This window comes from Balaenoptera borealis, assembly GCF_965194805.1.
Source record: "Balaenoptera borealis genome assembly, chromosome: 20".
In the NCBI taxonomy this organism is placed as follows: domain Eukaryota; kingdom Metazoa; phylum Chordata; class Mammalia; order Artiodactyla; family Balaenopteridae; genus Balaenoptera; species Balaenoptera borealis.
In genome coordinates, this window is record NC_138879.1 from 19,252,901 (window position 1) to 19,279,955 (window position 27,055).

A 27,055-nucleotide genomic window follows, 5' to 3' on the forward strand; every position below is an offset into this window, starting at 1 on the left:
GGTAGCATTTTGTAAAATTATGTTGTAACCAGGATACTGATATCTTTCGTTACTTGAACTTGCACTTGTGTGTATTTACATAGCTTTTTGCACATGTCCAATTCTCCTGAACTAAATTTCTTAAAGTGAGAATTGCTGGGACAAAGAGTTTGACCTTTTCGTCCAGGTTCTAGTGAAAGGGCTCATTTTCCATATCTTTGTCAATACCACCCTTGGGGATATGTTTAGGATATCCCTCTGTAACTCAAGACTACTTTTCTTCTAGTACTTCTTTAGTTTTGTTTTTGATATTCAGTCTATTTGAGGGACTTCCCTGGCAGAGTGGTTAAGACTCCAATGCTCCCAATGCAGGGGGCACGGGTTCGATCCCTGGTTGGGGAACTAAGATCCCACGTGCCACATGGTGTCACCAAAAAAAAAAAAGTCTATTTGAACTTAACTTTCTGGTAAGATGGGAGGAAGGGGTTAGATTTTTCTAAATTTTTTCCCCCTAAATGATTAGCCAGTTGCCCCAATATAACTTATTGATATCATCAAGCAGTTGACTAGTTTATCAAAATATTGTTAAAGTAGGGAATCATTAAAAAAAAAAAAAGTTTATATTTAAAGTTATTTATTGACGTAGGGCCAATGCCTTTTGAGTGTGGAAGAGATGAATTTAGCACCCACGTTTAAAAATCTCAGGAATAAACCTGGATGGCCCCAGTTAGGTCATGGTGCCTCTCTCTCAGAACTATCACTATGGCCAGGAGCAGGCACATCAGAAAATGATCAGAATCGTTCTCAAAACTATTTACAGTGAATAGTGAAGAAGGATATATTTTAGACTAAGGGAAAGAGTGTAGTGCAGGGGGAAAAATGGGCTACAATCACGGGTTGCAATGTCTACAACATTTTATTAAAGCATAAAATTGTTGGAATTAAGCTAAATAGAAAAACATAGTAAATATTTACAAAAACATTGATAACACCACTCAACTCACACACATATAACGAATGCAGGAAGGTCTTAAAAAGCTTACAAGTTGAAAATTATGGAGATTTCCTCAAATTGGATGTAACAGCTCACTGCTGAACTGAGTATGGCATCAATATAATATATAAGCTCTTTGAGAGAATGCTGTCCCCGACTCTTCTGCAATCTAGTGCCTCCTAGAAATTTGTTCCTTGGGAGATTCAGACACACAGGCAGCCAGAGCGGACAAGTCAAGAGTTGAGATAATCTCAACTTAGGGTCTAATTTTCTTCATCTGATTGACTGTGTTGAGGTTATATAGACACAGCCACGGTGTTTTTCTTCAGCTTATTCAAAAAGATATGAAGAATATGAACAATTTTTCACTGCTTAAAAATTCAGCACATAAAAGGCTGAGCGAGGAGTATTTGGTACTGGAACTACATAAAGTTCTATCTGATGGAAAATTATCTATGAAACTAAGATAAAACAGAGAAATTAATCATGCTGTATCTCATATTTACAGAAAGTAGGCAGAGTAGAAACTTTTATGTCAAAGTGCTCCAATTTTAGCTTAATGAGTGGTCAAACTACATTATGCTGAAGTGACCATGCAACTGTCTCTAGAGGCCAGAAGAACCTAAAATCAGATTTAAAAGGCAAAAGAAAACAGACTCAATACATATACAAAGCAGAGAAAAAAACAATCCCACGAGATGGTCACTACTTAGACAGTATTATATAAAGATAAGGGACACTTGGGCTCTACTTCACTTTGATGGTTCTGAATTAAAACTACCTTCCCCAAACTAAATTCAGAGGGGAGGAAACTGAGAGATTCACGTAACTTTAAAACCAGTCTTGGGCTCAATAAGACAATTACTTAAAATAATCACCTCACATTTTAAAACAGATCATCTTCATCTGATTCTTCGAGGTACTTTATAGGTTTTTTTGTCCGTCCAGATTTTGCCCGAGAAGCCACAGCTGAGTCCAAGTCCAGATGGAAGTCATCGCTGTCCTCCTTGGGTTTCTAAAAGAGAAGAGCCCAGGTAGTTTGTACAGTGTCAACCTGACAGCAGAATTTCGATGCAAAAAATATATCAACAGACTACAACTCAAGGAGTTTTCCACCTTCTAATGAGTAGTAAGAAATTGGGGCTTCCCTGGTGGCACAGGATATCCGCCTGCCAATGCAGGGAACACAGGTTCGAGCCCTGGTCCAGGAAGATCCCACATGCCATGGAGCAACAAAGCCCGTGCGCCACAACTACTGAGCCTAAGCTCTAGAGCCCACAAGCCATGACTACTGATCCCGCATGCCACAACTACTGAAGCCTGCGTGCCTAGAGCCCATGCTCCAAAAGAGAACTGCAATGAGAAGCCCGCGTACTACAACGAAGAGTAGACCCTGCTCGCGGCAACTAGAGAAAGCCCACGCGCAGCAATGAAGACCCAACGCAGCCAAAAATAAATAAATAAATTTAAAAAAAAAAAAAAAAGAAAGGAAAGAAATAGACCGAAGGCAACTCTCTCATTGACTAATTAGTGGCATATTTAACTTTTTTACAACTAAACTACATAGAGTAAAAGGCTAATGGACTATGGGATTTAAATTGATTTCCTTAAAAATGTGCCAAATTATTAGGAGCAAAGCTTGGTTATGTGCTTCAAAATACCTACAGCAAAAGGACTGACTAGGATAAATACCTTGCTTGTGACTGCTTTAGAAATCATTTTCTCAAAATTAGAGTCGGAATCATCAGAAGTGGACGGCTTCCTCTTGCGGCGACTCTTGGTTTGGGGGGGATTAGGCTTTTTAGAGACATCAGAATCCAAGTCTGGATCCTTTTTGGTTCCTTTTGGTGCAGCCCTTTTTTTGGCCCCTGTAGTAGAGGTGGAAGACTGACCTGCAAGTGAACACAGGCATTTGTCAGGGCCACTCTTAGCTGAATTCTTCCCACAGTGAACCTTCTTTAGCAACCTGTTGACTGCTTATATTTAACATAGGAAAAGACAACTTAACAGAGATGAAATGCATTAGAGAATCAAAGTATTCTTAAGCATGTGATTTTTTTGTAGGTATATGCTTCATGTTAAACATTTGCAACTGTTTCTAACTCCCATCCCTGTCATAGAAATAAGCTAACACCTGGCATTTTGAGAAACATGCTATTTTTAAACCTTTTGACTAGCAATTTTGATTATGAAGATCTAAAGATTTGTTTTCATTTGGTAAAGGCTTAATTTCAATATCTATAGTAAATTTGGGGAATAAAAAATTGAAGCTGACTTGTGGCAGCCAGTAGTTTATCCCAATATTAACCCATCTCAAAGACCGAGGCTCACTTTTTGCTGCCGTCTTCTTCACTGTCACATTCTTTTTAGGAACGGGGTTTATGGTTTTAGTTACAGCTGGGAAATCAGCAGCAGGAGAGCTTGGAGGTGGTGGTACATTACCCTTGGCATCATCAGCGTTAAGGTCCGTTACTTCAAATGGAAAGGAAAATAGTACATATAAGCAATACATGAAAATCTGTTTACTGCTTTTGTCCCTGCTCTGAATTCCTATTTAAACACCAAGTCTGTGACTTTTCTGGAATATTTCAAACACACTTTTATAACTCTGTTCTAATTTCTGGGTTCTTCATGAGCAAACAGTATTTTTTTGTATCTCTAGCACCTAGCATAGTACCTGGCAAGCAAATGATTACTTTCAGTATATTAAATGTAGAACCTATTTATGTGCAAAACTAAACCTAATGAACAATATCAATGTAATGCTAACAAGAACCCACATTTATTTTCAAAGACAGGACTTGGATAATGTAGGCCGGGTGGACCTGAGTGCTCCAGTAAAGCAGACATCTCACTATTTTTACTTAAATACATACCTGATGTGGCACTTTTCTGTGGCTTCAGTTCTTTGTTAGTATGTCTAGAATAATAATAATAAAAAAATCCTGACGACCAAGTCTAAATGTGTCAAACAACAAAGAATATATCATCAACTATTAAAAACCATCATGATAAGATCCCTATGAGAGAGGATACTTACTTTGGGGACGTTTTGGTCCCAGGTGGACTAGCATCTGATGGGACAAAATCTTCATCTTGAGTGTTTTCATCAAAATCTGAGAAATCTTCATCTGAATCCAAATCCATTGTGAATTTGGTTTTTGCTGGTAGAAAAATATACATATACAAAGAATCAAAGAGGATAATAGGAGAAATATTTAATCCACAGATTAATATAACATTTCCTGAAGATATAAGCTTCAGTTTCATCTTCTAAAAGATGTTTTAGTTTCTCAAAAATGTAATTACTACTCTAAGATATAACAATTTCTGGGATTATGTGCCTTGAAATAGATCGCCCATTCAAATCTTTCAGAATATGCAGCATGTTCTTCACTCTTCCTTACTTGCTGCTCTCCGTGGCTCTTTTTCTCGGGGAGGGACATCAAAATTACTTTCGTTACTGCTCATATCTGATTCCGAATCAGACCAGGGGTTTCTCTTTTTGGCTTTCTTGACTGGTTTAAATGGCAATGTAGTTTGTTTCTTTGTCTTGGTACCTGGCAGGGAGATAGGAATTAACCATGTTTACATATTCTTTGACTCACTTTTCTCCATCTATCATCCATCCATCCTTCAAATATTTATTGAACTCTGTGCTAGTACTGGGAATAGAATGGTGAACAGAAAAGGACATAGTCCCTCTTTCTGTGGAGCTTATAGTTTGGTCATCTAATCCCATATATAATCATAATCCCACATGGCATATATGTTTACACAGGGCATGTAGTATGTATGCATATGTATATATATAAGAGGCTTTTCTAAGAAAGAGATGCTTGAGTTAACTAGTTGAAGGGAGGCGGATGACAAATCATTCCAGTTTAGGAAATAACATGTACAAAGCCCTGTGAGAAAACATGGTGCACTTAGGAAACTGAAAGAAATCCATTATGGCTGGAAAACAGAAGTCAGAGGGAGAGTGGCTGGTCTTTTTTAAAAAATCTTTGGCTGCACCCCGCGCCATGTGGGACCTTAGTTCCCCGACCGACCAGGGACCGAACCTGTGCCCCCTGCATTGGAAGGCGGAGTCTAACTGCGGACCACTGGGGAAGTCCCAAGAGAGTGGCTGGTCTTGTTAAGGATTTTGTTCTAAACAGGGAACCAATATGACCAGATATGCATTTTAAAGAGTTCTCTCAGACTGTAGTGTGAAGATGGGAAAGGCACAAGAACAGATGCAAGATCAACAGAAGATTACTGCTGAAGTCAAGGCAAGGGAGACAACTCAAAGGGAAAAGAATGGCTAGGCCCAAACCTTGAGGAACATTTAATGGCTGCGTTAAGGAGGTTTGAAGTCACTAAGTCTTGTTAATTCTTTTCCTCCAATGTCTCTCATACCCATCCTTTGCAATTTATTTCCCTCATCTAGGCCCAAAGATAAGGACAGACTCCTTATTGATCTGACTTAGTCCTTTCTTCATATTCTTTCTTCATACACCTACTTATTTCATATTTCCTAGTTGAATCTAATCTTATCCACCCACCTCCAACAACCTGGTTTTCTAACTCTCCATAATCTGGTTTAACTATTTTCTACTATTTTCCACTCTGTTAAGGGGCCTTCTCATTGTCCCATGCATATTATATGTCCATTTGCCTTCTCCCAGTCTAGAATACCTAAATCTTACCCAATCTTTAAGACTCTAACCCAAGTTTTACCTCTTTCACAAAGCCTCTACAATCTACATGTACCCACACTGATCTCACCTTTCTCTAAATCCCTACAATGGCTAGTATGGACTGCTTTACCTTTCTTTCCTGATAAACCTCTTGAGGGTAAGTGCCATGCTTCCCCACTTCTTGTGTCCTCACAAGATTTGAGATAGTGATGGGAAACGTGAATGCTCAAAATACTTATCTGATTCATTGGTTTTATATGCTAATTGTCGCTAGGTAGGTTTAAAGTTAAATATGTGCTGTATTATAAGGCCAATATATAATTTTCCACAACACAGCACACACAACATACTTTTATTACTTCTTTTTAATACTAAGATGTTTCCATTTGTTTTATTCATCTTTGTATTCCCCACAGAACTGAACGTTATCTATCAAAAGTAGATACTCAAGGATAGACATATACATCAATCAATGGAATAGAGTTAAGAATCCATAAATAAACCTTATTATTTATGGTCAATAGATTTTTGGCAAGGGTGAAGACAATTCAACAGGGAAGAAGGTTTTTCAATATATGGTGCTAGGTCAACTGGATATCCACATGCAAAAGAATGAAGTTTGACCCCTTCCTTATGCCATATACAACTTAATTCAAAATTACCTAAATGTAAGAGCTAAAACTAAAAACTCTTAGAAGAAAATAAGGGGTAAATCTTTTCTTTTTTTCTTTTTCGCCATGCCGTGCGGCTTGTGGGATCTTAGTTCCCCAACTAGGGATTGAACCCGGGCCCATAGCAATGAAAGCATGGAGTCCTAACCACTAGACTGCCAGGGAATACCCTAGGGGTAAATCTTAATGACCTTGGATTTGGCAAAAGATTAGATATGACACCAAAAACATGAGCAACAAAAGAAAAAAAAAAGATAAATTAGACTTCATCAAAATTAAAAACTTGTGCTTCAAAGGACACCATCAAGAAAATGAAAAGATAATACACAGGCTGGCAGAAAATATTTGAGAATCATATATCTGATAAAGGTCTGGCATCTGGAATATAAAGAACTCTTACAACTAACTCAACAATAAAAAGATAAATAACCCAATTAAAAAATGGGCAAAGGATCTGAATAGACATTTCGCCAAAGAAATATAAAAGCCCCAAAGTGGAAACAATCCAAATATCTAGCAGCTGATGAACAAATAAATATAATGTGGTATATTCATACAATGAAAAACTATTTGGCAACAAAATAGAATGAAGTATTGATACGTGTTACTACATGGATGATCCTTGAAAACATTATGCTAAGTGAAGAAGCCAGCCACAAAAGAACATATTATATGATTCCATTCATATGAAATGTCCAGAATAGGCAAATCTAGACACAGAAAGTAAATTGGTGGTTGCCTAGAGGGAGGGGGAGTTGGGAGAAAATGGGGGGTGACCACTAATTGGGTACAGTGTTTCTTTCCAGGACAAGAAACTGTTCTAAAACTGAGTATACTAAAACCACTGAATGGTACACATTAAGTGAATGAATTTGGTATGTGAATATCTCAATGAAGAAGTTAAAAAAAAGTAGATATTCAGTAAAGGCATAATCAAATGGTTAACAGAATTGTTACTTCTATTTAATTTACTGAGTGAGTGTTAAGTATATCCCAGGCATGGTGTTGAACTCTAGGGATAAAACAACATGACTAAGATATGGTGACTGTCCTCAAGAAGCTTTACATATGAATATATTACATATATGAAAACCTCATAACTGGCTAGAAAGTGAAATCTAATAAACTGAACATTTTCTTTAGATCCCAACAAAGTATTTCATTACAAAATGATCTCTTCTAAAATGAATCAAATCCCAAGGGCAATGTTAGGGAAGTTCAAGTATACTTCAGACATAGCCCTTCTTCATGTACCTCAGTAAGAACTTCTGAATGTCTATATGGAACGTACCAGGTAACAAACATAATTTAGTCTCAACTCTGTATGATTTTCCTTAAAATGTTTTAATACCTGGTTCTCTTTTCTGTTTCTTTTCTAATCTCTGTTTTAGGCCTTCTATTTCCATCCCATCCTCTTGAGGGCTTCCTTCAGTATTTTCATTCTAAAGGATAGCAGGACAAAAATGGTTAAGTTCTGCCCATTTATTATTTGGAATAATATAAGGTCAAATATACAAATATATATCTGGTCAAAGAGTGATTTTTTTTTCTTTGTATTTTGGCTAAAAGCTCTGAATAAAGAAAGGTATGGGTATGACTTTTTCAAGATACTTAAACATTAAAAAAAATCAGGCTCATAAGAAAGGAAAGTTATGATTAGTTGATAAATTCTTGACTACGGGATTAGAAGTTTTATGATTAGTTCAATTTTAAGGGGAAAAATATTTAAAGTGTTTTATGTATAATGCTTTCAAGAGTATTACCTTAATTTTTTTTTTAATTTTCTTTTCTGCCTCTGCTTTCATCTCTATGGTCACTTGGGGGATGACTCTTTTTCCACATGGAGAAGGCAAAACTTCTGCCCTTTGTGTTTTTTTCCCCTTTGCTTTCCCACCTTTCCCAGGAAGTCCTATTTGTTCATCTTGTTTCTCCTTTGCTTCAACAGCCTACAAAAGGTTGATATAAGAAAGCAAGTTTATAAGCTAACAAAGACATTACAGCATCGATGCCACTTTATAGGGACAGAATAAAAGGCAACGGTTAAACTGATTTCAATTTGTTACATCTTAACATAAATTTGTGATAAGCTGTTCTATCAGGTATACCACCAACATTAAGGCACACTTTGTAAACTCAATTAAGAAATAAGAAAGGATGTGATTCCAGTAATGTACATTTATCCAATCAACTGATTACAAGTTGGACATCCAAACTGAAGTACAATAATATAAATCTGCATGTTAGGCCTTTTATCTTAATTTATGAAATACTTTTTCTTATGTTAAGATAATACTGGAGAACAAACCACATTAGCAATTTTGGTAACAGAGGATCTCCTGAAACTACTGATCAGCTAGCCCTGAAGGAAACTGTTTTTGTCCTTTCAGGTTTACTTGAGGGACTGGGCTGGTTTTCTTCCGCGTTTGAATTCTCTTTATCTTCTCAGTCCCAATAGGTCAAAAATCAACTCCTGCTCTTTCCCGTCTTTGTCCAAAAACTTCTAGGTAGTATGTTTCTTGGCACCATTTACTTTATTCTAACTAGTTTCTAACAATCTGTTATTTTATGTGTTATCTTGGAATGTATCTCCATGCCTCCTATATTCTTTCTATTGCCAATTGTGAAATTTCTTGACAAAGAGGTATATTGCTAGAATACATTATTTCATTAATAAAAATTCTAACACAGGCATTATAAACTACACACCTCCAGCTCTTCAATAAAAGCAGCCAAGTCTTCTTTCCACAAATCTGATGGACTCTTTCTCTTTAATGTTTCTAGCTCTTGCTCCTTCATAAGATAGTCAGAAAATTAAGTTAATTTATGTGCATAAACAGCGTTTTCCCAAAGCACACAATTTACTTTCACCATTAGAATACAACCAAGCAACATGTACTATCTATCAACAACTCACTTTTTCATTTCTTAGTTTGCACAGTTCATCTTTCTTTTCCTTGGTTAGATACCAAAGAGGCATATCAAGAAGGTAGTTGAAGGTTGGTCCAGAATCTGTTACAGAGTCACTCTTTGCAGTTTCCTTTTCATTGTCACTCTCTTCATTTTCTTCTTCATCTGGAACCTAAAGGAGAAATTAAAATGTAGCTTTAATAGGAAATGTGAAACATAGACATTAGACTATACATAGTCTTCAATAATACAGAAAATGCTAACCAAGAAATTACCTTTTGCTGGGCTTCTTTCCAAGCCTTCACAGGATCCGAATCATAACCTCTTTGAATCAGAACTTTAATTAATTCTTTCTTAGGCTTGTTTTCTGTTTAAACAAATGTGAACAGAGATAGTAGTTTTGAGCAATTTTTTAGGAAAGGGATAAGGTTTTACCATATTAAGTGAAAAGATTAAAACTGGAGATTAAACTGTCTTCTTGCATAAATTTGTACATCCTGGTGGATAGTCAAGTCGGCTCCCTAAACCACTGACAAATGTAAATTACCACAAGGGGGCAGTCAAATCATATATGAGGTAGTGACTTAATCATAACTCAGAATAACAGAAGACAATCAAAACCTTTATTTCTGATAAATATTGACCTCAATTATATTCCCTGGTCTTTTATTTATTTATTTTTAAAATTTATTTATTTATTATTTATTTTTGGCTGTGTTGGGTCTTCACTGCTGCGCACGGGCTTTCTCTAGTTGCGGCGAGTGGGGGCTACTCTTCGTTGCGGTGTGCGGGCTTCTCATTGCGGTGGCTTCTCTTGTTGCGGAGCACGGGCTCTAGGCACATGGGCTTCAGTAGTTGTGGCACGCAGGCTCAGTAGTTGTGGCTTGCGAGCTCTAGAGCGCAGGCTCAGTAGTTGTGGCGCATGGGCTTAGTTGCTCCGCGGCATGTGGGATCTTCCCGGACCAGGGCTTGAAACCATGTCCCCTGCATTGGCAGGAGGATTCGTAACCACTGCGCCACCAGGGAAGTCTCCTCCCTGGTCTTTTAATTTCAACACCCGAGTGGGCAAGTTTTTAGTGCCACCCATTCAGACATTGATTTCTCTTGATTATAGTCCCCTATAATGCATTTGTTCCCTTTTTTCTATAGCACCCCTCTCCCAATGTTTACTGCAGTCAATTTATTAGACTTTGAGGGACACTGAGAGTTACTAGCTATAATAGAGTGAGGTTTCGAGTACCACTTTTCATCAATTAACTTGATATAGGTCACACTTTTAGGCCCTTTATATTTACTCCTCAAGAAGACTGGATAGTCTCTAGTATTTCCTAAATTCCAGTCAACTAAATACAATCTTTACTTTTTATTTTTCTTTGGGTTATATCCAATATTACTTATTTTAGCTTTGTCTTAAGCAATAATATCTGTGAAATTAGGGGATTGATATGCCATTGTTATTATATTTTAAAATATCCATGAAAATGAACATGTAACTAAGTAAGTTAAACATTTTCATGTACCATTAGAAAATGATCCTGTGATCACTGGTAACTTGTGTTGTCATGTTTTGGGACTTGCTACTACAAACCATAGTTACCTGGCTTTTCTAGTTTACTCTGGCCAGAGCTGGGCCATTTCTTTTAACCTTCCAGCTTTAGTCAAAACTGTTTTCTTGGCGGCTTCCCTGGTGGCGCAGTGATTGAGAGTCTGCCTGCCAATGCAGGGGACGTGGGTTCGAGCCCTGGTCTGGGAAGATCCCACATGCCGCGGAGCAACTGGGCCCGTGAGGCACAGCTACTGAGCCTGCGCGTCTGGAGCCTGTGCTCCGCAACAAGAGAGGCCGCGATAGTGAGTGGCCCGCGCACCGCGATGAAGAGTGGCCCCCGCTTGCCGGAACTAGACAAAGGCCTCGCACAGAAACGAAGACCCAACACAGCCAAAAATAAATAAATTAATAAAAAAATAAAAAATAAACAAAAGAAAAAAAAAAAAAACTGTTTTCTTCCTGGTTACTTAAACTCTGATTTAGTTGCTTCTAGAATGTCTTAAAAAAATTCCCTTAGACATGACTTTCAGTCTTGAGTATACCATTTACTTATAAGTCATTTAAAATCCTCCTTCCTTTTTTTGTTTTTCTATCAGACTTATCTCTGCTCTTTATCAGTCAGTTTACACAGGGACCTCTTCTAGCTCTCTGTTCTCTTCCTGTCTAGATGTTAACTAAATCTTGATTTCTCACGATGCTCAATCTAGGAAAAGCTATCTCTTTTAAACTATAAATGCTTATTTAGGTATTTGAAAGAAGTACTTGTACGTGTAACCAGTGGAAATAAACGGATTTTGCCCGCCCTCCCCATCATCCCTCTCACCAAAAATGTTTAAAGGAAGTGAGGCACGATAGTGATTTTAGTACAGGAAGTTATTGTTCCAAAAACATACCAATGATTATTTTGCCATCTATTTTCTCTAAGATAAAGCGAGCCTGATTATTCAGTTTAGCAGATTCAGCGCCAAGCATTCCTAGAAGCCATTCTTTTCTTAATCCATAATATTTAAGCCTGAGTTCAAAGAAGTCTCTTAGAATATCCAACACTGTGTCGTATTTCTTTAAACAGCCTACGTGGTCAAAAAGCACCTAGAAAAGAAAAACAAGATTAGAGTCAACAACAGATAAATTGGCTAAACATTAATGGTTTTAGAGAAATGACTTTATTCTTTGAAACTGTAAAAGTAGCCTAAGATATCCTTTTAAAATTGATAATAGTCTTTAATATAAATGGAAACATACATATTTCTCATGAAACAAGACATACCATAGAGTTGCATGTGAGACTAGTTTGGAGTTTGAAGACTTTGTGTAGTCCAACTCTCTCTGCCTCTGCCAGTTTTTCTTCAGTCATCTTCACAACAAACTTCACAGTGGTGTCTGTGTGGTATTCCCTATAATCTGTTATCAGAGGGGGTGTCTTCTCAGTGCCATTCAACATGGGTTCTAGAACCTGTTCTTTATATGTCTGAAGAAAGAAATAATCCTTTTGTAAGTTTCTCAGACATAGGCTCCTGAATATTCAACAAACATCAGTATAAAAAATGTTTCCCCGATCACAAAAATCAAAAAAGAAAACCATAATTACTTACCTGGGTCCATGTTCTGATGGGAAGCTCTGAGATTTCAATGGTTGTAGAATTAAGAATAGCCACTTCACCACTAATCACATATTGATTTGGAGCCAGCTCGTCAATAGTACCCTTGAAGTTCTTGTAACTTGGAAGCTAAATTGGTATTTTAAAACAGAATATTTTCTAAATGTGATACTAAAACAAATCCCAACGGCATTAAACAATAAATCTAACTAACATTAAGCATGAAATAAATTTTCTATTTGTGTCCTCTTTAACCATATCATCTGCTGAATTGAAACCAGAGGAAAACTAATAAGGTTCCTAGTACCACAGAATAGTTACCATTGGCAAAGGTTCTTCTCCATCCATCAAAAGTCTGATGTTATTCACAACTTCACGAACATCAAAGTTGGGGATTTTGCAGGACCAGCCAGTACCAATCCCTTCAGCGCCATTTATCAGCACCATGGGTATAATAGGAATGTACCATTCAGGCTCAACACGTTGGTTGTCATCATATAAAAACTTTAACGTGTGATCATCTTTTGGTGGAAATAACAACCGAGCCAAAGGGCTAAAGAAAACAAAGAATGTTATTTTAGAAAAATATTGGCTATGACACAACTTTCATGGAAAGAACATATGTTATCTCAGATATATACATGAAAATTACTTTGGCTTTACTTGCTGACTAATATTCATTTACCAATATTATTTATTGAGTACTTTCTACATGCCAGGCACTGCAGATATACAGTCTCAGTCTTCAAGGAGCTCAGTACAGGGAGCTATTCTAGTACAGGCATTTTGTCAGGCGGTACGGTAAATGCTAAATAGAAAAATAAAGTAGCCAAGATTGACTGAGGGGATGCTAAGGAACGGTAAGCACTTTCTGATAGGATAACATTTGAGCAGAGAAGAAACTGAGAGAAAGAGTACTGCAAGCAGAGGGACCAGTAAGTCAGAGGCCCTGAAGGCATGTTTGACTATAGGCAAAGGGGCCAGGTGTGTTTGAAGCAGAGATAGTAGGAGATGGAATCAAAAGACATGGGGAGTGGGAGCACATATCATATAGGGTCTGGTTTGCTAAAACAGGGCTTTAGTTTTTCTCTGAATGAAGAAGTTGGAAGGTTCTGAACCAGAGTAACCTATTTTAAAAAATCAATTGGCTGCCAAAAGAAAGAAGAATGGTAGACTATAATAGTCTGTATGAATATAACGAATGGGGTGGCTTAATATTTTTCCAATGTGGAGCCCACAGGGATGCAAGTGTGGAGAAAAGGAGTCAAAGGTAACTCCAAATTTTGAGCCTGAGAATTAGAAGGATGGCTTTCCATTTACTGAGACAGGGACTAAGGATATGGTTTTGAACTTACGTTTGAGATACTTATTAGACATCCAAGTAGTAAATGTTGAGAGGGGACATGAAATTTAGAGGGTAGGGCTGGAGCTATGAGACTGGATGTACGAGGTACCATCCATGGATGGGAAGGCAGTATAGTTAGTGGAAAGAGGTCTGATGAAGGAGCCCTAGGGCAGGCCAGTATTTGGAGGTTGGGAAGATGAGAAGGACCCAGTGAAGACTAATAGGGAGGAGAACCAACAGTCTGGTGTCTTGGAGGACAAAAGACTTTCAAGGATGGAGTGATTACCGTACCCTATGCTGTTGAAAAGCTGAATAAGATGACAGGTGAAAATTGACCACTCATAATGTACTTTCCATAGACTTGTAAAGGAAGTAAAATTTCAACTTGTGGTATTTAAGAAGAATCAAGTTCTTCTTTACTCCGGCACAAGCTCTACAGGGTTTCCCAACCTCGGCACTACTGCCATCTTTGTTCTTTGCCGTGGGGGTGCTGCCCTGTGCATTACAGAATGTTTAGCAATATCCCTGGCCTCTGCTCACTAGATGCCAGTGGCATGGTTCCCTAGTCATGACAATCAAAAATGTCTCCAGACATTGCCACATGTCCCCTGAAGGGTAAAATCTACCCTGATTGAGAACCATAGCTCTATATGGAGAAAGAGAAGAAAATAAAAGAAATGGGAGCAAAAACATTTATAGTTTGGCAAGGAAACAATACTTCTAAGGGATACAAAGGCTAAGCTATCAAACTGAAATAGAATTTTGACTTTCTACTCATTGCAAAGAGTAGCACAGTTAAACTTTAAAGAGCTAGTTTTAAACAATTAATAATCCAAGCATCTGCATCAAAAATCTATTTTCCGATTAACTGGATTTTTCTATTTTTGGTCAACTAAATCTCACAATACTTCAAAATTGGAAATGGCAATTCACAAAAAATCGGAAGCATACCCACCTGAGCATTGTGAAGATGTATCGAGGACTAGCAGAATCCTTGCCACCATGCAGCCTGGTACCAAACTGACCAATGGGCTGCAAGAGGTTCAGATTATTGCTACCCACAAAGTTCTGAGCCAAATTGATAATGGTCATCATTAGTGACATCTGTGGGTGGGGGGAAAAAGATTCATTAATCTAATCTGTAGTCTCTCAATAATAACATGTTTGTTATTATGAGTGTGTTTCACTATAATCCTGTAAGGTTTTATGAAGTGTAGATATTTATTGGCTTTTCCCAGATAAATACATGGCAGAAGTAGTACCTTAAACCTAAGAATTCTGGCTCCAAGTTCAGGGATCTTGCCTTCCAGTTATTTCTATCAAGTCCTACTCAACCTTGAAGGTATACCTCCTCTATTCACCCTCAGCAGAATGAAATATTTCCTCCTTTGTGTTAAACACTTTGCTCATTTCTATTCTAGCATGTATCACTCTATTCCATAGGGGTGTGTGTGTGTGTGTGTGTGTGTGTGTGTGTGTGTGTGTGTGTGTGAGATATAGTCCTCTGGTTAAACTGTGATTATACCTTAAAGGTAGAGAACATGTATGATTTATCTTTGTATACTTGGTACATGGTAAGCATTCAACAAATGTTTATTATGTGAACACTTATTGAGTACCTGCTATATTTTGATTGAAGCAATAAGCAAGACAATCATTACCTTTAAAGTTCTAGAAACTTATAGACAATCTAATTCTTTAAAACTGTTTTACATAATAAATGCAAAAAAAAGCAATTTCAATTACAAAATAAAAAATGAATAGGTGTATGTTTGTATTGATATAAAGTCAAACAATTTAGACATATATGAAAAATTGGAAAGGTGCCCTTTCCAATTCCCAGTGATAACCAAAGTTAGCAATTTGGAGTATACCCTTCCTTTAAGTATTATTCTGCCTCTTTTTTCTTTTCCCTCACCTGACAATAGAACATGGACATTCTTCAATGTTAGTACATATAGATTTACTTAAGTTATATCACTGATTCCATGCATAGATGTGTCATAATTTATAATAATTTTCCAATTGATGGACACTTTCCATGTCTAAATTTTGGCATAACAAAGTTATAGCAAACATCACTAAATCTCTTTGAACATAGATCCTTGCATATCTTTTGATCTATTATAGTATCCTTTCAGGAACATTATTTTTATAAACAGATTTGTTAGGTCAAAAAATAAGCAATTTTATAGTTTGATATCTTTCACCACATTGTTCTCTACTATGGATGTATAGCTTATACTTTCATCAGCTGTTTGGAGAATGACTTTGCAGGTATTTCTGCTATAATGCTTTCTGGAAACATTACAGATTATGTGTTTACCTCACCATGATGATAAGAGGACATCTCAGCTACTGACCCAGCTAACTGGGCAACCTTCACCTCTCGCTTGTCATTCCGTTTGAAACATGTAAACAAAACCTTTCTCTGACCTGGTTTCAAACCTTTAAAATGAAAGAAGTGCAAATATTAATATCCTCAAATTAACCATTTCTGGGCATTGATTTCCATCTTATGATAAAAATAGAACTCACCATCCACCATAGATGGGATAGACCTCTCATTATCAGAATTTGAGAACAGGATAAGTTCCTTGTTTATGAAGTCATTGTATGTCAGATATGTGGTAGTTTGCCCATATAAGTAATCCTGAGGAACCAAAGAGAGTATTACATGATCTAGTTTAAAATAAAAAATATCACTGGTCTTAACAATGCTTAATACAAAAATGAAACAAAGACACATGTTAGCGTTATCACTTCTATTATAATTGTTAAGTCCCTCAAAAGCAAAGAATTATGAAGTATTTTATATGTTTTAAAGACAAAACAAATTTAATTGCTGCACAATCAGGAAAAAAGTGCATTGACTCTGTAGTTTCTTTCAGGTCCAATACATTTATGCAGCAGTCTAAATAAGAATAAGGATATTTATAAATAGTTATCTGTTAACTTTTTTACTGAGGTACTTATTATTCAGTAACTTTAATTTGCTATAATGTCAATTCTAAAGGTAATAAATAGTACATTTTGTGGGATATATTCAAAATTTTTTTACCTCAGGAAGGCCAAGTAACTTTCGTTGCCTTCTATCTTCCATGAAATGAGTTAACCATTCCTTTCGATCATCTATCTGTTTTTTGCTAAAGGCCTACAAATTAGAAGATGAAAAAGATGTCACTGGCACTAATAGGTTCCAAAATATTTCTTCTATAAAAAATTAACAAATAAACAACAAAACTCAGTTTCGAAAATATCTGGCTCCTTTCTTTGGGATATGCTTACTAAAAACAATCTATTTTATAAAACATTTTATTATATGAAAATTTAAATGTTTCAATTGACTAGTTGAAGCATTGATTTCTAAAACTAGAAGGTATGTATGAAATACACTCAAACTCACCAGGCTGATTGCAGCATCATCTTCAGGACCTGAATATTTGAATTGGATACGATGTCTTTTCATATCTGCAAAGTACTCTTTAGCTTCTTTTGATGTGCTGGTGCCCAAACCTACAAAACCAAGAACACCAAGTTACTCCATATAATATTGTACAATGGTATATAACAAAATGAGAAGTTCTATGTGAGTTTCATTACAAACCTTTGTAATACTTGACTTTCCATTTTTTATGATTTGGCATAGAACTCTTCCATTCCTCAAACTCAGGAAGGCTATAGAATGCCATTTCTTGCTTGTTTTTAGACACCTGAGGTAAAAAAACGCATTGCTGTGGCTTTCCACACTTCTGGGTCCCCTGCATACCATCATACATCACTGGGGTTATATGTGTATCCAGGGTTGAGGAGTAGGGCCTTAAAATATCCATTATGGTATCTTAGAAATTAGTATACCTTTACAATGGGAGTGATAAATTCTTCCAGAAAACGATGTCGCAGAAGAGAGGGCCAGTTATGATGGATAAAATTAATCAGCAAGCCTTTGATATGGGAACCGTCTTGGTCCTAGAAATATTTGGAAAGCCAAAACGCAAAAGAATTGTTTAGAAACTAAAAAAATTATGATTAACTTACTGGTAATTTCTCAAAATTTTTTCTATGGGGATTAAAAAAAGGCTATTCAAATTCAAACTCACTTAACCTATATATGTAATATACATAAAATACATACATAATATATCTTATTAGATGTGGATTAAAAATAATGAACAAAGCTCCAAGTTAAGTAATTTCCTTTCATGGCAGAAAAGCAATGCAACAATAAGATGTGTTTAATTTAGGTTAACAATCTAAAATATTTGCTATTGGGCTTCCCTGGTGGTACAGTGGTTAAGAATCCGCCTGTCAGTGCAGGGGACACGGGTTTGAGCCCTGGTCCCGGAAGATCCCACATGCCGCAGAGCAACTAAGCCCATGCGCCACAACTACTGAGCCCGTGTGCCACAACTACTGAAGCCCACGTACCTAGAGCCCGTGCTCCACAACAAGAGAAGCCACCGCAATGAGAAGCCTGCGCACTGCAACGAAGAGTAGCCCCTGCTTGCTGCAACTAGAGAAAGCCAGCACGCAGCAACGAAGACCCAACACAGCCAAAAATAAATAAATAAGTAAAATTTAGAAATTTAAAATATTTGGTAACAAATCTGACCTGATCTGTCATAATCATTATCTTCCCATAACGCAGAGTCTTCAATGAATCTTCATCTTCATAGTTTTTCTTGTACTGAAGACCCACAATCTTGATTATATTGTTAATTTCAGCATTTTCCATTATCTGAAATGGATGTATAGCCAAAAAAGTACTATTTTGTTTATAAACTTTAAAAGAACAAAGAATTACAACAGTATATGTTGCTTGGGTTTTCTTGAACTCCAGTATTTTGAGTATATTAGCCTATACTTCAGTAAGTCAGAAAGATCTGTTAAGATATGCTACAGTGTACCCAATTTCCTAAAATAACAAAAAAAATCCAAGATATATTTCAAAATGCCCAATAAAGGAATGAAATACAAGCATGAAGTCCTGCATTATAAAACTAGATTTAGATTCTGAAGATAGTTTTTATGTATTCTACCTGTTTATGAGAAGCTTCTCGAACATTAAGCAGTTTTCCTCTAAGAGGGAAAACCCCGTACTTGTCTCTCCCAACCACACCAAGGCCTGAAACAGCCAAAGTTTTAGCTGAGTCTCCCTCTGTCAGGATAAGTGTACACTCAGTAGAGTTTCGGCCTCCTAAAATAAACAAATTAATATTAGCATTTAGTTCAACCTCAAATATACTAACTCAGACATGTGATAAAACACAAATAATTTACAATTCATAACAAGTTGGCTGACGAGTCAAATGGAGCTAAGTAATTAGATACATAGTTTAGCTAAAGTTTGTAAGTTAATAAAGTCTTAGTTTCTTAGACTAATTTCTCATGACAATTATATTGTTGCTAAACATTCATTTAATTATATTACATTTAATATATTTGTTAGTGATGAGGTTTAAGACATGCTACCCTAAAATATGGCACCTTGGCATACTGAATATCTTAAGCTGAGGGAGTTTTGAGAAAATGGTAGAAGCAGAAAGATCTCTCTGACCTCCCTGTTAAACTTTGCCCCTGAAGCATGTCGTAAGACCCTCATGAGGAGATGCCCTCTTTATACCCGGAGGAAAGGAATATTCTAATCCAAGATTGACGGTCACCAAGAAGAATCTGGATGAAAAGGCCTTGCTAAGTTTCCCCAAGTTTACTATACTTAGCTCATAATCATTGTGCTATCATGTCTTTCTACAACTTTCCATTCTTCATCAAAGCTAGCATAAAACCACTTAGGTTTAACCATTTCTTTGGGTCTGCATTTCCTTACAATGTTCTGGTGTCACAAAAAACCATATTAAATAAATTCACATGCTTTTTTCCTGTTAATCTGTCTTTGTCAGTTTAATTTTCAGAGATAGCCAGGGACCTAAGAAGGTTGAGAAGACTTTTTTCTCCTCTACATTAGGTAATAGATTACTGTAGAAACATTCTTGTTTTATACCCCAAAATAATCATCTCAACACTATTTTTAACAGCTAAAAATTGAAATGACCCAAGTGTTCAATAACAGGGAACTGGTTGATTTTTAACAAAGTACAAATATTCCATTGAATATTAAGTGTCAAGGGGAAAATATCCACAGTATGCTGTTAATGAATAAAACAAATAACAACTACAAGATTTAAAGTTTGGAAACATTATTAAATGTGTACCTGCATCATTGGCATCATCAAGTTTGGGAATTCCTTTGATTCTGTTATGTTTTACAGCTGAACACTTCTTGTTTAACTGGATTTGGGCCTTAAATTTCACCCAATTTAGTATGCTTTCTACAATACCACAGCCAGTTGCCTGAAAATGAGAGGATTCATGTTAAGGAAGAAGAGTTCTGTCAGAAATCTAGAGTACAAATGAGCTCACACAAAAATAAAAAGAATTCAAAGATGAAAAGAGGTAGAAAAGTAATGTCTGGATAGAGGGTGGCACATCTTCCTGTCTCAGGTTACCACTACTGAGGGAGCTGGTTCCTTTGGGTTCATTCATTCAATAAATATTTACTGACTACATACTTATATTGTGCCAGGCACTGAGCTGCATGTGGAGATCTATTGGTTAAAACAAATTAGACATGGTCCTTGTCCTCAAGGAGTTTAGTTTACAACAAGGAAGACAGAAATAAAATGAGAAATTACAAGTGTGACAGGTGTTACAGATAAGTGAAAAGCATGTTACATATAGTAATGTATGTCCAGTGTTATATGGGAACAAACTTAGGGAAAGAAGTAGAAAGTAAAGGCTTTCCTGAGGAAATGACATTTAAGACCTAAAGTAGTTGGGGACTTCCCTTTGGTCCAGTGGGTAAGACTCTGCGCTCCCAATGCAGGGGCCTTGGGTTCGATCCCTGGTCAGGGAACTAGATCCTGCATACATGCTGCATCTAGAGTCTGCATGCCGCACCTAAGAAGTCTGCATGCTGCAACTAAAGATTCGCATGCTGCAACTAAAGATCCTGCATACCGCAGTGAAGATCCCACGTGCCACAACTAAGACCCGGCACAGCCAAAATAAATAAATAAATATTTAAAAAAAAAAAAAAAAAAAGAGACTTAAAATAGCCAAGTGTAAAGCATTTCAGGCAGAGTAATCCTCTGCCTGAAATGTGAAAAAGCTCTAAGGAGGGGAAGAGTACTCTGCTTTTGAGTAATTTAAAGCCAGTAGAAGTGAAGCTTAGATAACGTAGGAAAAGTGGTACTGAGATGAGGCTGGAAATGGCAGGGTCTTGCAGGCCAAATTAAGGAATTTGGATTTAGATTTATGCAACCCAGTGGTTAGTTGGGGCCTTTGACTAAAACAGGAAATAGTTTTGTTTTCTGGGGGTGGGGGAGTTCCTTGTATGGCGATCAGTTAGTACGGAGAGAACTAATTCAGTTTTGGATGTGTCCACTGAGAGCAACTTTAGGCATTCAATGCTTGGTAAGTAGTTAGATGGGTTAAATTCAGAAGTGATCTAAACTGGTGACATGTAATGGGTAAATATAGATGGTATATAGATGGTAATTAAGGGCTTGGTAAGACCTGGTAAGAGGTAAGAGTTGTTTTTTTATTTCCTTTTCAGAGTGAGAAGACATGTGGGAGGAAGCTTTATTTCTGCAGGGCTGAGAAGGGCAATGGAAAATAAAGGAAGGTGCTTCTATTTTTTATTTCCCCCTAAGTACTCACAGCTTTGATGAATTTTTCACTCAGTTGGCATGTTGATCCAAAGCTCTTGACTTGTAAAGTCATGTTCTCTTTTGTCTGGGAGTCGAAGGTTGGGTTTTCAATTAAGGCATTCACAAAAATCCACATGTGATTTTTTACCTGCAGTAAAAGTTGATAATAAATCACTAAAAACTTAGTCATGTTTTATTTATAGCCTTTCTCTTCTTTCTTGACTTTCGAAAAAGAACACTGTGTTAAAGTATCATACCTGATGTGCTTTTACTGCAACACCACCCTTGTTCTTTTTCTTCACAACATCAACAAGTTTAGTCACAATCTGATCAGCTACATAATCAACATGTCTGCCACCCTAATGAGGAAAAATACCAAACTGTAAATTCATTGCCCTCAAAATTATAATAATAAAACATTAAAAGAAATCTAATTTAGCTTCCTTTATGCCAAGGTAGCCAAATATTCAAGTTCATTTTATATATTTAAATCAATAATACTTATATGTAAAAGTAAATCATGATTAATAATTCAAAAATAAAATTACCTTGGAAGTGGCAATGCTGTTGACAAAGCTGATTTGCTGAAAGCCCTTTTCACTCATTGTTAAGCACACTTCCCACCTGGGGTTTACTTGTTCGTGGATAATTTTCAGTGGATTGCCAGTTTCATCTACCTTATCCTTCAGATACATATCTACATAGCTACGGAATCCTTTTATCTAAACAGGAATTAAAAATAATAATATTAAAAATTTATTTAAAGTAAATTAAAAAGTAGATTGTAAAGATTTTTCAAAACTAATGAAATGGTGTTCACTGATGGGCATAAGAGGATGGTCATTAAAAGACACAGAAGGATTTATTTAGGAGATTCTTTGAGAAAGACTTTAGTGAACTTAAAATGAGCTAACTGATTTTAAAAAACGTAGCATAATGTTTTCTTTACAGGAACATATTTGAGAAGTGGTTAAGAAAAATATATGGGATGGAAAAATAAAAATCAGCATTGCCTTTGACAATGATCACAATAGTCCCTCATTGCCCACACCCAGGAAAGTACTTACTGGAAGCTTATTTCCATTGAGAAAGACCTTGACATCTTTAGTGGATCCAGCAATATCATATGCTCTTCTAACCATCAGTGCAACAATATCTTTGTCTAGGCTTTGCATTTTAAACTTAGACAAATCAGGGTGGAAGGTAATACATGTATAATCTTCTCCACTAAAGGGCTTGAGTTCCATCTCACCAGCTCTCCCCATGTTATCCATCCATGTCTATGGAAATAAAGAATAGAGGAGAGAGGAAAAAATTCAAGTAATCTCACAAACTAGAACTAAATAACACAAATTTACAAGTCCTAAAAAAAAACCCCAAACAAACAAACACCAAAAAACCCTCCAACCCCCCCAATATATGTTTATGAATAATTTCCCATGATGTAATAGCTTATAAATTATGTTAAACCATTAATACCACTATAAATTGCTATAGTACAATTTATCATCAAGGCACAAGATACCTATTTACTTGCCTGTTTGAACATTTTCTTGTATTCTCTACTGGCTGTTTCCACAGTAAATTTGGTACTGAATATATTACACAATTTGGCTCCATAGCCATTTCGACCACCTGGGCAAATAAATGCAAAATACTATTTAATTGTTCTTATCTCATTAACAGCTTTATTTCTTAATCACTGGCAATGTTATTCAATTACAGAGATTTATTTCCATGCTTTTAACCTTTATGCCACAGACAGTCATTTAAAAGATGTATTTTTTTTCAGCAACAAATATGTTTTTTATTTTCCTCAATACTCTACCTGTTACTTTCTTTTCTTCATCATCATAGTTACTAGAAGTTAGGAGTTGTCCAAAGATGAGAGCTGGGACATACATCTTCTCAACTTTGTGTTCAACAACAGGAATACCTTTTCCATTATTCCATATACTAATTAAATTATTCTCCCTAAGAAAAGAAGAGTGAAAAATTTTTTTATAAAACAGATGTTAAACTAGTGCTTAATATTTTTTAATATTTAAATATTATCATCTCTAAAATACATGAGTTCACAAGTCTCAATTTCTTTATGACTCTTTTTCATATATACCTTTTGAACTTCAGCATGCTTAGTTCCTACCACTCCTGAAATAGGAGCCAAGAGAAAAAAAAAAAAATCAATCCTTTTCCAACACCTGGGCAGACACTGATAATATTGAAAAAATAGGAAATTTAAAAATGTTAGGATAAACAAAGGGAAATGATTTATGCCCAATGGAAAGAAAAGGACAAAATTTGGAAACAATATTATTATATCACTTTTAAGGGGATCATCTGTACTGTCCCAGCACCCTTAGCTTTCCCACCCAACAAAGTACATTGCAAAACAAATATGAAAGGGCATTATTAATTGTAAACTTCCCTGCTCACCAATAAAATGCTAAAAACTTATTTGGACTTACTTATCTCCTAGTTATTTTGATTCTCAGAAGATAATATATTTTAGTTATAACCGGAAACACACTATGGTTCTTATTACAAATAGTACTGAGTATTATCTACAAAAAAGACTAATTAAATCTAGCTTAACATTTTTTAAAAGACTATGATATCAAGTCCTTAGGAGCATTTGAGTACATCATTAACACATTTCCCAAAAAGAGCCTAAAGTATAGTTTATGTTATAACTCATCAGGCTAACAACAAGGGGAAGCAACACCCTGACTACCCACAAAGGGGGACATGTATGAGCAGAAATGTTAGATCAAATTATTCTCTATCACCACCTGCTGGTTTACTATTTGAATAGCATCATGAGAAAAAGTTACAGCTATAGACTCCAGAATACTTAGAGCAGTTAGTGGAGATACTTACTAAAATATTTAGGGATGAAGTATCATAATGTCTGTAATTTATTTTGAAATGATTCAGAAAAAATATAGATGGAGCAAATATGGCAAAGTGTTGATAACTGTTGGATCTAGATTGTAGGTATCATAGATTGTTCATTTTAGCCTTCTACCTTTCTGCACTTTTGCAAACTCCCATTTAAAAAAAAGCCAACTTTACTATAAATCAAAGTAAATGCAACTAACAGTAACAATGAGCTATAAAAAACAAAAGACTAAGCAAGAGACTTACGGGTCAATTGTGACTCTAATACAAGACATTTTTGGGTCCCTTTGTTTGTTGTCTGCAGCATTGACTGAAAGAAGATAAAATACACATTGGTCAAAAATTAAAGTATTTTAAAAAACACCCTTTAACTCTAAGACATAAAAAGAAAAAAATCTCAAGCAGCACAGGAATAACATTAATGAGGTATTCATTTAGCAATTTTTAAAAAAAGGAAAAAATCTCAAGCAGCACAGGAATAACATTAATGAGGTATTCATTTAGCAATTTTTATTTATAGGCCTGTTTCTAGGAAAGAAGTCAGCTTCCTAGATTCCAGTAGACTGCCTCACCTTTGCCAACTGTTGTTTGAAAGGATAGGATTTCTGGCTACAGAGGGTTTGCTAGGAATGATACTTCTTAGGAAGGATCTGACCAGTGGATCTTTGTATTAAAGAATATACTCACCTGCATATAGCTGATTGACTTTGTTATACAGCAGAAACTAACACAACATTGTAAAGCAATTATATTCCAATAAAGATGTTTAAAAAAAAAAAAAAAAGAATACACTCACCTAGAATCTCATCAAAGATTTTGTACAAACCAGGAACAAAAGTGACTTCCCTACAGTTAATGCCAATATCTTCATCGTAAACCCACATTTGCTGGAAATAAGGCAAAGAAATATGGTTACTTTGACCATATACTTATTCTATTTTATCATCATGATGACTGTAAAGTCTTCTGGATTAGTAGGACAATATACATGATAGATTAGGCCAGTTCCAGTGACACTCCAAGTACATGAAGTACAGAAAATTAACCTGGAAAAGTACACATTTTAACTACTTAGTAACTGCATTTAATTAGCTTGGTTTTACCTGGGTCACTGATTCCACAGAGCCAATGTAGGTGTCTGGGCGGAGCAGAATATGTTCCAGTTGTGTCTTCTTTTGATAGATTCTTTCAATAGACAGTCTTTTCTTAGCATCTTCATTTTTCTTTGTTTTGTTGACTTGCATATTGTCATTTACAGGCTGGCAATTTTTTAAAAATTGAAGAGAAGGTATTTTGAGTCACAGGTTTATCAGAAACCATAAACAAAACACCTGTCATAGTGATCTGCTTACACACACTATAACAAATCACAACCTTTTAGTAGGTATCAGTGGAGTTGACATCGTTTTGTACAAACATGGCAGTTTAAGTTAACTGCAGCCAGGTTCCCAGGTGTCCGTTTAAATTGACATATTATTTTGCCAAGTGTATCTGACATGGAAATATTTTTACGTGTTAGACGCCATCAATAGCATACACCCCCTTCTTTCACCTACTCCACACATATTTACTGAGTGCCTACTAGGTCCCAGGCAAATAATAGATTCTAATTCAGCAGCAGCAGCAGCAGCAGCAGCAGCAGCAGTTTGGGAGGCTATGGATCCCATCCTTTGGGCACCTAACGTTTTGAACACAGGAGGGACGTATTTTGAGCACCTCGGGGCTGCCGGCTGCACAGTGGGAACCCTGTGCCTTGCTCTGCACCTTCCAAGGTCAGGGGCGTTCAATCCCATTTTCAGCCCCAGGTAGAAGAGGAGAGCATCTGTCTGTGCCGCTTAAAGCCCCACGCGGACCATGATCCCACCGATCTACTCCAGGACTAAGTGAATTCCTAGACACAGTGAAACACAACGGCACACCTTAGAAGCCAGGTTAGCCGATAATACTTCACTATTAGCACGAGAAAGGGGTTTCAGCCTCTTCGCGATCACGCCGAGCCCAGGGGACCCGGATCGACGCGGAACACCGGCGCCCAGTCAGCCTCTGCCGGACCACAGCCCAGGCGCCTCCCCCTCTCACAGGCAGCCGAAGGGATGCCGGGCCGCGTTGAGGCCCCGCGACGCGACCTTTCCGCGAGCAGTACCTGCAGTGGCGACACCTCCATGGTGACGGTCGTGAAGGTGCTCGAGAACCCTGCAAGCGACTAAGCCGGCGCGACCTTTGAGACAATCACGGAGCAAGCCGCTTCTCCACAGACGTTCGTCGGTTAGGAAAGCACTTCCACTCCGGTTTGAACGTTCCGCTAGCCCGCCCAAATCAGATAAGCCAATCCCTGAGGTGCTCTCACTGGCACCGATCCGAAAAACCAATCAGAGCTGGTCTTTTATATTCACCAATGAATGACTGAGCTGGCCGGGGGCCCGTTCGAATGAACCAATTAGGCAAGGGAAGCGGGACTAGAGGGCATTCAAAAGGCACCACTCGGAATCGTAGCGGAGAGACGGACAGGGAATCTAGCCAATGGCGGGGGCTGGCTTTTCTCCGTGTGTAACTCTGAGGAGAGGCGCTGTGGAAGTGGGAGGGGTTTTTCTGAGCTACGAGCTGGGGTAAAAAGAGAAAAGGAGAGGGTATGTATACCTCAGGAGCTGCTAACGTCTTTCAGACCACTGAAGTCTAAAACCCATCCTCCATCCTGAGGTTTTGTTTTTTTTTTTTTAGCGAGA

The 27,055-nt window shown here is 36.9% G+C and overlaps 1 protein-coding gene across 1 annotated transcript; it reads right to left on the bottom strand.

Moving 5' to 3' along the window:
* Nucleotides 1-876: 876 nt before the first annotated feature.
* TOP2A (DNA topoisomerase II alpha) lies at nucleotides 877-26,635 on the bottom strand. The gene is made up of 35 exons (XM_082371762.1): nucleotides 26,476-26,635; nucleotides 25,436-25,591; nucleotides 25,129-25,219; nucleotides 24,579-24,642; nucleotides 23,260-23,405; nucleotides 22,969-23,066; nucleotides 22,499-22,711; nucleotides 21,980-22,153; nucleotides 21,689-21,790; nucleotides 21,442-21,579; nucleotides 19,935-20,073; nucleotides 18,762-18,919; nucleotides 18,335-18,460; nucleotides 17,581-17,691; nucleotides 17,330-17,435; nucleotides 17,129-17,238; nucleotides 16,784-16,876; nucleotides 16,261-16,375; nucleotides 16,049-16,170; nucleotides 14,678-14,826; nucleotides 12,699-12,930; nucleotides 12,372-12,506; nucleotides 12,047-12,247; nucleotides 11,673-11,868; nucleotides 9,509-9,600; nucleotides 9,241-9,405; nucleotides 9,033-9,116; nucleotides 8,090-8,272; nucleotides 7,678-7,768; nucleotides 4,381-4,533; nucleotides 4,014-4,137; nucleotides 3,850-3,893; nucleotides 3,305-3,445; nucleotides 2,666-2,865; nucleotides 877-1,988 (listed from the first exon to the last, which is right to left on the bottom strand). The coding sequence occupies exons 1-35, from the start codon at nucleotides 26,494-26,496 to the stop codon at nucleotides 1,860-1,862; spliced, it is 4,602 nt and encodes a 1,533-aa protein (XP_082227888.1). The 5' UTR covers nucleotides 26,497-26,635; the 3' UTR covers nucleotides 877-1,859.
* Nucleotides 26,636-27,055: the final 420 nt, after the last annotated feature.